Here is a 12,845-nt window from a genome sequence, read left to right on the forward strand (position 1 = left end):
AGTTTTTTCTTTCTTCTGGAAAGTTATGGTAAAATTTTCAGAAAGAAAATTTTCGTGAGGTTTCAGGAACTTTAAGAGCGAAAACCATCTCACTTTTTCAGAACTGAAAAAGTTTTAAAGCTGCTGCAAGAAAAGGTGCTCAAAAAAAAAAACTTGAGAGCCCAAATGCAGAACTTTCTGATCACAGCATTGACTGTGACTGCGCAAACGCCAAGTTTTCACGCCACGAGCTGTACATAGTTCTGCCACAGCTCGTGAAGTTACATAACTGCGTGGTCAGCATACAAACTGAGCTTTGAGCAGGCTGAAGAAAATTCCTTCGGCACCATCGTTTGCCTCTTTGGATCCAATTTTCATACAGATAGCAGAATCTGATGGCATTTTTGTTTTACACTCTGTCTAGGAAGAATACTTGCATGACTTGTCCAGAATTAATGTTTCAATTTTCATTGTCTGCACTGATGGTGGATAAAAACAGCAAAATTTCACAGTAATGGTATTAGTAGCGCCACTTTCTGAACCTACAGTAGGAGTGCTTTTACAATTTTTTAATGAAACATGGGTCACGGGAAAAATGCCAGAGGCTTGGAAAAGGACTATAATTATACCAACCCTGAAATATGCGAATCTGGCATCCTCCCCTAGCAGGTAGTTATGGGCCAAAAGCATTCACAAGTTGTCTCATCACTGAAAGCGTCCTGAATATATTCAATTGATGTTTGCATTAAAATCACATAAACTTCTTGGCATCCACCAATCCAGTTTTAAAAAGCCTGCTCCACAGTTGGCAATCTTCTCTGGCTGGAAAACGCAGCCTGAGAAGTTTTCATTGATAAACAACACTGTCTGGTGCGGGGTGCCTGGTGTGAGGTTGTAATAGGGGGACAAATGCGTTATCCCCGCTTAGTCGCGGCTGACAATTTCACAGTAATGGTATCAGTAGCGCCACTTGCACCCATCAGAAGAATGAATGCACTGCTTTGGTTGCTATGAAACTGAGCACTCATTCTTCAGCTAGGTATGAGATGGTGCTTCGGATACCGTCGCTGTAGAAGCCTGCTGTTTTTTGGTCTGCTACTGATCCAGACGATAAAGACATTTTAATTTTGCCTGAGTCAGGTCAAAATTAGTGCTTGCCTTACCCAAACTTACTGTAAAAACAAATTACTAATAAATTCCATCTCAGTGAGAAATCTGTTGCCCCGCCGGGGTGGCGCAGTGGTAAGACGCCCGACTACTGTGCCGGAGTTCCCGGGTTCGAACCCGACCACGGCGGCTGCGTTTCGATGGAGGCGAAACGAAGTGGCGTCCGTGTGCTGTGCGATGTCGGCGCACGTTAAAGATCCCCAGGTGGTCGAAATTGCTCCGTAGCCCTCCACTACGGCTCCCCTTTCTCTCTTTCCACTTTCACTCCCACCTTCCTCCCTTCCCTTGTCCACAGGTGTCCACAGAGCAAGTGTGACAGATACTGCGCCTTTCCCTTCCTGTGAACCAACCAACAACCAACAACAAGAAATCTGAACCCGGACAAGTGAACAGCTAGCCGAGATAAGCTTTTTTTTTTGTGTGCTCTGAGTGATGCAACAGTCAGTACTATTAACATTCAAATGTGTGTCTACAGGTATTAGGTATTCATGCACCATAATAGAGCTACATGAAGGGAGCTGTGGGGGAGGATTAAAAGTCAATACAACCTTGATATGCACTTGTGCAGATGGCAGCAATCCTTATACAAGTAGTGCTCTAAAACAGTAAAAATTGCAGTTCGAACTTTCAGTCTCCAATTTGTGAATGCAAATTGTTTTCAAACCAAACAGCCAGAACCGTTAGAAACCACTACCAGCAGTAACCACATGCCTAAAAGCTTGGTGTGGCAGACCAAGGTTGGCTTCTGAGCATATTCTCTCTTTCATGCTTTGTGAGATACTGCATCAGGCTGTCAGTCAACAAAACGGTAAAAACAGGCGAGTAGTTCTTCTACTTCCACAATGGTACTGCCCCTCTATACACACAATGTAAGGGGAAATTTTAGAGCTCAGCTCTTATGCGCCTGTCTGGCTCTTGAGCTGTGTCACCTCTGGTGCTGTTGCCCGCGTAACTGAGCAAAAAGAGAGTCACGCGCCAAAAAGAATTTGTCTGAAAAAAAAAAAATTCTTTTTGACTCGTGACAAAAATAGGAAGCTTTGTAACTGCAAATACATATATACAAGCATCTCTCAAACTCTTTGCCTCAATAAAGTCAAACCCGGATATATCGAACTCGAAGGGGATCGCGAAATAGCTCGATATATCGATAATTCGATATAGAGAAATCGGCTTGGGACGGCACTTACGATGCGAAAAAACGATACTGTATTTGTCGCGTAATCAACTCACTCCCATAATGAACCCACCCTTCACTTTTGCACTCGAGAATTAGGAAAAAAAAAGCGTTAAGGCCAGCTCGCTAACATGCAAGCGATTAAGCGATCTCAGCGACGAACAGCAGCGACAGAGCAAAAAATTTCCAACTTGTTGGAACTGCGTCCCTCTGCCGTACGAGCCACCGCGGCAGCTCAAAACAAGGTTTCTGTGTCGCCGCGGCAGAAATCGCCAGCGTTATTGCTTGCATGTCGCACTTTGTTTCGGTCATCTCATCCACAGCTCATTTCATGGCAGCCTGCCAAGATGCTGCAGCGATAACGTCGCGTCGTGTTTATCTTTTGATAGCTCCTGCTGCGGTGGGGAGCGAACTTGGCAGACTGCTCGTGACGGCTTGACTGCATAAGCCTGGTTCTGTGTATCACGCCGCGCAGCGTAGTCTACTGCCACAAAATCATTAGAAAGTGCGATAAAATAATTGCAAATGCTGTTGGAAGCAAAAATGCTCAAAGCTGGTGTCATGATCGCAGCTGATCGCGTGCTTTCGTTGATTCATACATGAAAGGATAAATGACTCCCGCAAAAAAAAAAAAAAAGAACAACGCTTCGTAACGTAATTTCTTATGCTACGCCGCGCATACAGCACAAAGATAAGAACAAACGACTCTCGAAAAAAAAAAAGAAAAAAAAAAAGATCTGCCGCTTCTTAACTTTCACAGGCGCCATAGCCACGTCAGCCGCCACACTGGAGAAAGCGTCCAACGTTCTGTCTGAAAACGGGCTGAGCTGGCTTGGCGCATGCATACGAAGGCCAGGAAAGAGGACGGAGAGCGACAGCTCGGCAAAATGGGCACACCCTTGCGCTTCGCTCTATCGCGTTTTTCCCCTCTCGTTCCCACCGGTTCTCTGGTTCATTCACGCACATGGCTTGCAAACGTTACGTGCTGGCGCACGGGAAACAATAACCGTAGATGCGCGCACCTTTGAGGAATGGGCGCGGCGCTGCCCTAGCCGAACTGTCCCCTCTCATTCCTTCCGCGCGTGGCTTGAAAATGTCACGCGGCAAACGGCCGAGGCTGATGCGATCGTCTTTGGGGAAGGCACACTTTCCAGTGCGTGGTGCGGAGTTCGATATATCGAACGACCGGTAAAATAGAGTTCGATATATGACGCGGCTTTCCTATACTTTTACATGGGATTTTCAAGGGGATATTCTGTGAGTTTGATATAAGCAAAATTCGATATATCCGGGTTCGACAGCCCGTTATACTAAGTGACACGGGCCGAGGCTCTTTATTTTTCTTTACTTTTCTGCCTCAACATAACATATGTATATCGCAAAAACTCTTAAATAGCTGTGCTCAAATTTCACATTACGGACTATCATAATCGCCCTTAGAATCCTGTTCTAGTTACTGAACAGGCAGAATGCTACTCAAAAAGCATGCTCACCGTTGGTCACATGTCTGTAGCCGGTGGGTGCAAGAAAATGGCGCCAGGAAGTGAAGCGCCACTGTCTGTGACGAGCCCGGCACAGCGGTGCCCTCTGGGTCCTCCACCGCCAGTGCAATCTGGTGCGTGGCGGGGGAAGCTGTCTGCCCTAGTGGTGCCTGCAGTACCAGGGAGAAGGTGCATCCCTCCGGCGATGATGCCGCCAGCCCGGGCGCACCCACTGGCAAGCGACACTCATCACAGAAGGGCGGCGACTGCGGGCATTCAGGGCTAGGCTCTTCGTTGTTGGAGTCCGCCTGCTTGCAGCTGGGCTGTGTGAGCACAAGGGCGAGGACGTCTAGTTCAAATCACTCCCACTTAATTACCTGAGAGAAAAAAAAAAAGATTTGCAGTCTGATTCACTGCTCATCTATTAGCTATAGAATGTGTGAAAGCGATACCGTGCTCTTTGATCATACTAGCTGGGAAATGCAGCTTCAAAAAGCTGTTAGTTTTAGTGTGCACTGCTCTGTGCTTACAGACTTTAATGCCATCTAAAAGCAGCCAAAAAATCCTATTTGTGATTGTCATCATCGCCTTCTGAAAGTGCTCTTTTCTTTTTCTTAAATTCCTAAATACCAGTATCCCAAAAGTTGTTATGTCAAAGAGCTTTAGCTGCAGCATTTCTTTTAACTGATTTTAATCAATTGATAACCATAAAGGGTAATAAGCGATCCAAACTGCCAATACTGCACACTGCATCGATAACATCAGGGAGACTCTCAAACTGCTTTACATGTCAGTGTTTAGAGCTTCATTAAACAAAACCGTACAAATGGGTGCAAAAGGTGCTGCTGCAAAACAACACAAAAGCAACTACTGACAAAGTGAATCAGTCTTAAGAACCAGTGTGCCTGAATGGCCGAGAGCTATCCAGAGAATCTTGCAGTTCAAAATTTGCAGTGAGCATGCATGCCACCAATCATTCCTGGAAGAATGCATTGCAAGACTGAAAAATCCACTGAAATATGCAAATCAATAAATGATATGATGTGAAATCACTCGGCTTGCTGGCAACCTCACTCTAAAGAGCTTATGGCAAGGGCTACAGTTCCTGAGATATAGTGACAAACCTGCAATGCCATAGCGTTTCTTACACTCTTAACTAGAGGGAAAGCTGAGGGCACTGCACTTCAGCCACCATGGGCGGACTAAGTATCATAGGCCGGTGTCCTACTTGGTGCAGGGCAGTCGGTTTTTCTTGGGTGCACAGAGTGGCGTTACTATGTCGTCTCCTTTTCATCATCATCATCATCGCGAGGTGCGAACGTAGATCGCAAAAGCCATAGTAGCGAAGGCGCAAAAGCAGACGGCACCAATAACCGGTTTCTGTTTTCCAAAATGCCACTAAAAAACTTGCGAAAGTGATTGGGCAACCATAAATATTTCCAAAATGTGGTTTTTCCTTTCAAAGTGTACTTATTAAGTGCGAAATATTGATATCTATGCTGCTCAAACTTATGGCAATTTCCACTGGTCGATCGGAGCTGGCCGCTCGAACCGTCCTAAAATGCTACAAAGCGAATCAGCCTTGGTCGACCAGCGGAGCGTGTAGAGCGCGCGGCAGAAGTAATGCTGAGCCGGTTTCGAAAGTTGTAGCGTATCCCAGAGCTAAAACTTTTGCAGTTGATAAATAGGCAGGAGTGCGGCCCTCAACAGCTTGCTTTCGCACTAGTTTAATGCTGGAGGCATTTGTCGATAGACGCATTTCGACATATTTGCGCACAAAAACGGTGACACCCAGTGTCCTCTGCCGATGTCGCTGAAGCGGCCAAAAACAGCCAAAAGAATCCAGCAGCCTCCGGAAGTGACCGTATCAGCGACTAGGACTTCCGATGAGATCCAACTTCAGTCGGCGGATCGAGCTAGAGCGTCCCGTGCTGCTCCAAACGACCAGTGGAATATATGCAACCTATCTTGGTCGACCAGTAGAATTTGAAATCGTCATCCCGGAGCAAGAAAAGGTGCTCCGGAGCGACTAGTGGAAATCGCCATTAGCCAATAGGAGAAAAAGCTGTCATTTATATTGGATAAATTTCACACTGACATGCTGCTTCGCTCTTTTTTTGCAATTTATGGCCACATTATTGAATGTTAGGAGATTTTTTACTGTGGAACAATTTTTATCTTTGCATTATTTTTGACCAAAAGTTGTAGTTTTGCACTCGGTAGTTCACCAGCCCATGATGCTTTGGGCGCCCATGTTGGCTGAACTGGTTGTCAGGAACTCCCATATATGGCAGCCCAGCCAGGGAAGATGTAAAAATGATATCTATCAAACCCTTTTATGTGAAACTGCGGTACACTGAATCTATCAGTGCACTCCAGTTCTTCCCTACAATAAAGGCGCTGAAGTAGACGACAATACAAGCTGCCATTGCAAGCCCCATTTAATTTTTCTAAGCCAGGTGAGAAAAAGAACAAACTGAATGCACTTCCATTGCCCACTTCATACTTGAAATTTAGCAGAAAGCAACTATCGCGAGGAGAAAGAATCGTATCTAATTCACAGCAGCAGGCACATCTCGCAAAAATGCTGCAGATGTTGCAAGTTAGCACCCTCTGCTGTTTCAGGTTCTCAGAAAACTACGGACCCACTAACAAAGATGTTGGCTAGTTTTCTGTGAATACATGAGCAGACTGATAAGGCAGTGAAAGAGACCGGTTCTTTGTTGGGCTCACTTGTACCCATAAAAAATTTAAAACCTCAGTGGAAGCAATGGCAACAAGCATGCTCAGAGATAATCAAAGAACAGAGTCAAGCGGCAAACAGGTAGCAAAGAACTTCTCTAATAAATAGCAAAAAGCACTAGTAACAGCCTTGAACATCAAGAAGATGGGCTGAACATAGACACAATCTGTCTACGACAAAAATATAAGGTGCGCACTTACAGCCTTGAAGGAGGAACGTAAATCAATTACTAACATTGCAAAGGTTCAGAGCAAAGCAATGTCTCGGCTCCATGTAAAATCTAGCAGAAGAGAACGAATTGCCTTTTTTTTTTGTAATACTATACACTGCAGCCCTGCAGCCTAATTGCACCCATGCTGAAACAGAGAGAGAAAGGCAGCTCTAGTAGCAATCGGTCTCTCTTTCTCCCCTAGGCAGGGGTGCTACAGTGATGACCCTTGGTAGAGACGCAACTAAAAGAAAGAAGGAAGTGGTGGCACGCTTACCCTCAAGAGCAGCCCCTTGGAAGCCTTGAGGTGCAGTTGGTGCTCGGCGCTCAGAGGGATGCTGCCGCTGATCAGCACCACCTCCAGCCTCTGCCGGACGCCCGCCAGCAGCTCGCCTGTGCACAAACACGTGTGGCTGAGTATCACATCAATTTTCTTTCATTTTGACACTAAGCTGATGGCCACAATGACCCTAGCTGAGAAAGGTAATGGTATCGGCTACTTGCAACTTAGGACAAGAAAAAAAAAGGATAAAATGGTTTGGTTTGGTTTAACATCCCGAAGTGACTAAGGCTTTGAGGGACGCCGCAGTAGAGGGCTCCAGAAATATTTCGACCACCTGGGGTTCATTAACATGCACTGACATTGCACAACATATGGGTGGTCAGGATTTGATCCCATGTCCTTGGATTCAGCAGCCGAGCACCCTCACACTGAGCCACTGTGGTGGATGGAAAAAAAATGATAGCTCTGCTAGTTCACTGTTCAGTCAGAAATGTGTGTGACATCCGATTTGTGAAACCCAATGCAAGATGCATGCAATATATGTTTATGCCTGGTGAAGACAGAGTCATGAATTTGAACTCTGTTAACTGGTACTGGTAGATTATTCAAACTGAAACATTGCTCGTGCCTGCAACTAGTGCATTAGAAAGGCTCTTCCTCAACCAAACTCTGCTCATTTAGAACGAATCCGTTCAAGTACAAACACAGGTTGCTGAAGAATGCACATTGCCAAAGGCTAATTTGAAAGCACTGATGTTTATACAGTCGAACCTGAATATATCGAACTCAAAGGGGATCAAGAAATAGCTCGAAATACAGTCGAATCCGGATATATCGAACTCGAAGGGGATAGCGAAATAGTTCCGATATATTGATAATTCGATACACAGAAATCAGCTTGTGACGGCACTTACGATGAGAAATAAAACGATATCATATTTGTCGCGTAATCAACCCACTCGCATAATGAACCCACCCTCCACTTTTGCACCCGAGAGTTTAAATGCGTTAAGGCCAGCTTGCTCACATGCAAGCGACTGAGCGATCTCAGCGACGAGCGGCAGCGCCAGAGCGAAAATTTTCGAACTTGTTGGAACTGCGTCCCTCTCGCCGCTCAAGCCACCGCGGCAGCTCAAAACAAGGCTTCTATGTCGCCACGCACGAGCGTTTTCACTTGCATGTCGATGGCGCGTGTCACTCCGTTTGGGTGGTCTCATCCACAGCTCATTTCTTGGCAGCGTGCCAAGATGCTGCGCTGCGATAACGTCAGGGCACGTTTATCTTTTGATAGCTCCTGCGGTGGCGGGGAGCGAACTTGGCAGAGTGCCCATGATGGCGTGATTGCACAAGCCTGGTTCGATTTATCACGCCGCGCTTGGGGCGGGCGTCATGATCGCAGCAGCTGACCGCGTGCTTTCGCTGATTCATACATGCAAGGATAAACGATAAAAAATAAAAAGAAAATAAACATTCCCGCAAAAAAAAAAAAAAAAAAAAACCTGCCGCTTCTTAACATCCGCAGCCGCCATATCTTACGCTACGCCGCACGTACAGCACAACGATGAAAAAGGATGACACTTGCAAAAAAAAAAAAAAAGCAAAAAACAAAACAGAGAGAGAGCTGTCGCTTCTTAACATCCGCAGGCGCCATAGCCGAGTCAGCCGCCGCGCACGCAGAGGGTTCGCAACACACGCTGGAGAAAGCGTCGGACGTCTGTCTGAAAACGGGCTGAGCTGGCTTGGCGCATGCGTTGCGCGTGCTGAAGGAGAGAGATAGCTCGGCAAAAGAATGGGCACACCCATGCACATGGCTTGCAAACGTCATGTGTTGGCGCGCGGGAAACCACAACTGCCTTTGGGAAATGGGCGCGGCGCTGCCCAGACCAGCCGTCGCCGAACTGTCCCCTCTCATTCCTTCCGCGCGTGGCTTGAAAACGTCACGCGGCAAACGGCCAAGGGTGATGCGTTCGTCTTTGGGGAAGGCACACTTTATTAGTGCGTGGTGCGGAGTTCAATATATCGAACGACCAGTGAAATTGAGTTCGATATATGACGCAGCTTTCCTATACATTTACATGGGATTTTCAAGGGGATATTTCGTGAGTTCGATATAACCAAAATTCGATATACAGTGAAATCTCGTTACTACGAACACCACATTAACGAACTTTTCAAATTAACGAATTTTTTAAGAATCCCCGGCAGATTTGCCATGTTTTCAATGTAAAACTATTTCAGAATTACGAATTTCAAAATAGCGTATATTTCAGAATAACGAACGTATTTTATTTCTTGTTCTATAATTTTGGAACATCAGTATTACGAATTTGGCTAAAATTAACAGCACCGCAGCTTGCAACTCTCGCGTGAAACGAAACAGAAACCGCCGTTTCTGTGTGTATGGTCCGTGGGCTGTAGCTATCATCATCAGGACATCTAGGACCAGCTCCTAGCGCCACCATGAAGCTATGGTTTATTACGCAGTAGCCAGCAGGCCTAGCTGCCTGCGTTTTTTTTTTCTTCCTGTGTTGTGTGCCGTATGCGACTCGGTCGTTCGTGCGTTCGCACGTGCGGGACGGTATTTTTTTTTTTTTGCCGCTGATTATGTTATTGCGAAGTTTGTGCGAAATTTGCGATGATATTAGCCAGCGAAGTGCCAAGAAGATATGAACGCAGCTGCTTTCACTGCAAGAAATCGGCGCAGGGAAAAAGCGATTCGGCCTCTACAGACAGCTAGCATTGCCCCATCGAATGCCGCGCTCATTATGAAAGACCGAGACAAGATTTTCAAAGCTCAGGGAGCATTGAAGATGGGGCCATAAAAAACTCCAATGTGTGTGCGTTTTTTTTTTTTCACATGGACAAAGTTCGTACTTTCATCGCTCGGTGCAATCACGCACGCGATGAGGTATTCTGGAAAGCGGAAGGTGTATGTGCTGTAGTGGTGTAATGTAGTGCGCGGTCGTGTTTGCTGCACGTGGCAGAAGAAAATAATGGATTTCTTCAAATAAATCAGTTTTGGAGTTAGTGCAACCTTTTCACTTGAGGTTTTGCTTGTCTGCACACGTGCCTACTGCCAAGGTACGTCATTTTCATACCTAGGTTTGACCACTGGCTTATAATCGCAGATTTTTCATTACAACGATATTTCAAAATAACGAATGATTTTTCGCGGTCCCGCGGGATTCGTTATATCGAGATTTGACTGTATTCGGATTCGATATAACCGGGTTCGACTGCATCGATAATTCGATATACAGAAATTGGCTTGAGACGCTGCTTGCAATCGTGAAAAATGATACCGTATTTGTCGCGTAATCAACCCACTTGCATAATGAACCCACCCTCCACTTCTGCCACCAAAATTTTGAAAAAAAAAAGAAAAAAATAAATGAATAAAACGTTAAGTCAGTGGCGCGTCCCTCTGTTTCGGACATCACATGCACAGCCCATTTATTGGCAGCGTGTCAAGATGCTGCGCACCGACAATGTCACAGCGTGATTATCTTTTGATTATATTTTTGGAGTTAGCTCCTGCGGTAGCAGGGAGTGAACTTGGCAGAGTGCCTGTGATTGCTTAATTGCACAAGCCCGGTTCGATTTATCAAGCTGTACTGGGGGTGGGGGGAGTCCAGTGCCGCAAAAATCATTTGAGAGCGTGATAACTACAAATGCTGTTTGAAGCGAACGATGCTAAAAACCAGTGTCATGATTGCAGCTGACCGCATGCTTTCGTTGATTCATACATGCAATGATGGACGACTCTCAGAAAAACAAAACAAAAAAGAACTGCCGCTTCCTAACCTCTGCAGCCGGCACAGTTTACGCTACGTTCAGCACGGCGACACAAGACCCGCATCGTACGTCACACGCCGCGCATAGAGGGTTCACAACACAGACTGGAGAAAGCGTCCGACATTCTGTCTGCCATGGGCTCAGCTGGCTTTTCGGTGCATGCGTGCTGCTGCGAACGAAGACAGGAAAACAGAGAAGACAGAGAGAAAGCTCAGCAGAATGGCACACCCTTGCGGCCCTTGCGCTTCACTCTATCGCATTGCTTCCCCCTCTCTCGAACACCACGGCTGCCTCTGTAATGGCCGTTTCCAAACCGGTTCCCTCTTGTTCCTTCACGCACATGGCTTGCAAACGATCACCGCAGATGCGCGTGCCTAAGGGAAAAGGGCACGGCGCTGCTCAAGATCAGCCATCGCCGAACTGTTCTCTCATTCCTTCCGCGTGTGGCTTGAAAACGTCACGCGGAAAACGGCCGAGGGTGATGCAATCGTTTTTGGGGAAGGCGCACCTTCTAGTGCTTGGTGCGGAGTTCAGTATATCAAATAACCAGTGAAATTATAGTTTGATATATGACGCAGCTTTTCTATACTTTTATATGGGATTTTTAAGGGGATATTCCGTGAGTTCGATATAACTGAAATTTGAACTTTCTGGGTTAGATATATCCCGGTTCGAAGTACTGCCCCATTTGTTCCTACATTTAGCTTTATTCTATCAAAAAGTCAACCTCTTTGTTTGCGTCTCACGATGAAATATTGCCATAACAAGCTTTCACAGCAGCACTGCCATACCTGTGCTTTTGTATATGCAGTGCAGTGAGGAAGACCAGGACATAGATGTGAAGTGGTCGATCCCATCTTACTGCCTGAGATGCAGCTGGCCACAATATGAAAGTTAGTGGTCGACCTGTTTGGCTGTCTGTGCTATGTGTAGAAAAGGCTATGGCATTTCAATGACTTCACAGTTGTAAGTGCAGCCATGCACTCTATGATGCTGCTTGCCCTTCCAACTTTCACTCGACCATTGGTTTAACCATGCTTAAAACTGTCTAACTTCTTCCTGTTGCATGAGTGAAAAAACAAAAATCACATCTTTAGCCCTAACGAACTACCTTTTTCTTGGCTACAGCATTTGCAGTTGCAAGCCATTTGCTTAGATTTGAAAATTATTTCAGCAGAATGTCTGCTCACTTCCCATTTTCTCTGCACTAAACACTGACAATCCGAGTGTGCCTAGTAAACAGTACAATAGCTTTTTGTCTTTGTGAGCCAAAAATGTGATCATAGGGCAGTCCCTTAAGTGAGCTAGGCTTTTGATAGAATGACATAGGAGAACTTCATCAGGCAGATACCTCTCTGCTGCCCGTTTAGTCTGCTGCCTCAACCACTGAACCACTGTGGTTAATTGCAAAGAATGCCTTTGGCATCCACGAAGAAGGAAAAACATGGAAAGTGACAATGAACAACAGCAGACAGATACACTTATACCATTAACTGAAATGAGCGAGACTGAAAAAAACAAGCAAAACTAAAGAACCCTGCACCAGGCATGAAATTCTACAAATCATTATTGTGTGCTGTAGTCCAGCGAGCTGTTCCCAAATTATTCAGTGCACCACCAACGACTGAAGTTCAAATTCAACAACAGTGCACAAAAAGACCAGCTTGCAACAAGAGAGTGCCCCGCCGGGGTGGTGCAGTGGTAAGACGCCCGACTACTGTGCCGGAGTTCCCGGGTTCGAACCCGACCTCGGCGGCTGCGTTTCGATGGAGGCGAAACGAAGAGGCGTCGTGTGCTGTGCGATGTCAGCGCACGTTAAAGATCCCCAGGTGGTCGAAATTACTCCGTAGCCCTCCACTACGGCTCCTCTTTCTCTCTTTCCACTTTCATTCCCACCTTCCTCCCTTCCCTTACGGCGCGGTTCGGGTGTCCACAGAGCAAGTGTGACAGTTACTGCGCCTTTCCCTTCCTGTGAACCAATTTATTATATATTATTATAACAAGAGAGCTGCACA

General features: G+C 46.0%; 1 protein-coding gene across 2 annotated transcripts in view; it reads right to left on the reverse strand.

Annotated features, from left to right (window-relative positions):
- The window catches only part of SIDL (SIDL trafficking protein particle complex subunit 10), a 95,714-nt gene that overhangs the window by 11,501 nt on the left and 71,368 nt on the right, over positions 1–12,845 (reverse strand). For both annotated transcript variants that reach the window (XM_084603024.1, XM_084603023.1), the window contains exons 17-18: positions 7,030–7,145; positions 3,814–4,124 (exon numbers count right to left, since the gene is read on the reverse strand). In XM_084603024.1, coding sequence (XP_084459150.1) covers positions 3,814–4,124; positions 7,030–7,145 — 427 coding nt within the window. The remainder of the gene's footprint in view (positions 1–3,813; positions 4,125–7,029; positions 7,146–12,845) is intronic.

This window comes from Amblyomma maculatum, chromosome 1 (assembly GCF_055883805.1).
Source record: "Amblyomma maculatum isolate TAMU_Amacu chromosome 1, ASM5588380v1, whole genome shotgun sequence".
In the NCBI taxonomy this organism is placed as follows: Eukaryota; Metazoa; Arthropoda; class Arachnida; order Ixodida; family Ixodidae; genus Amblyomma; species Amblyomma maculatum.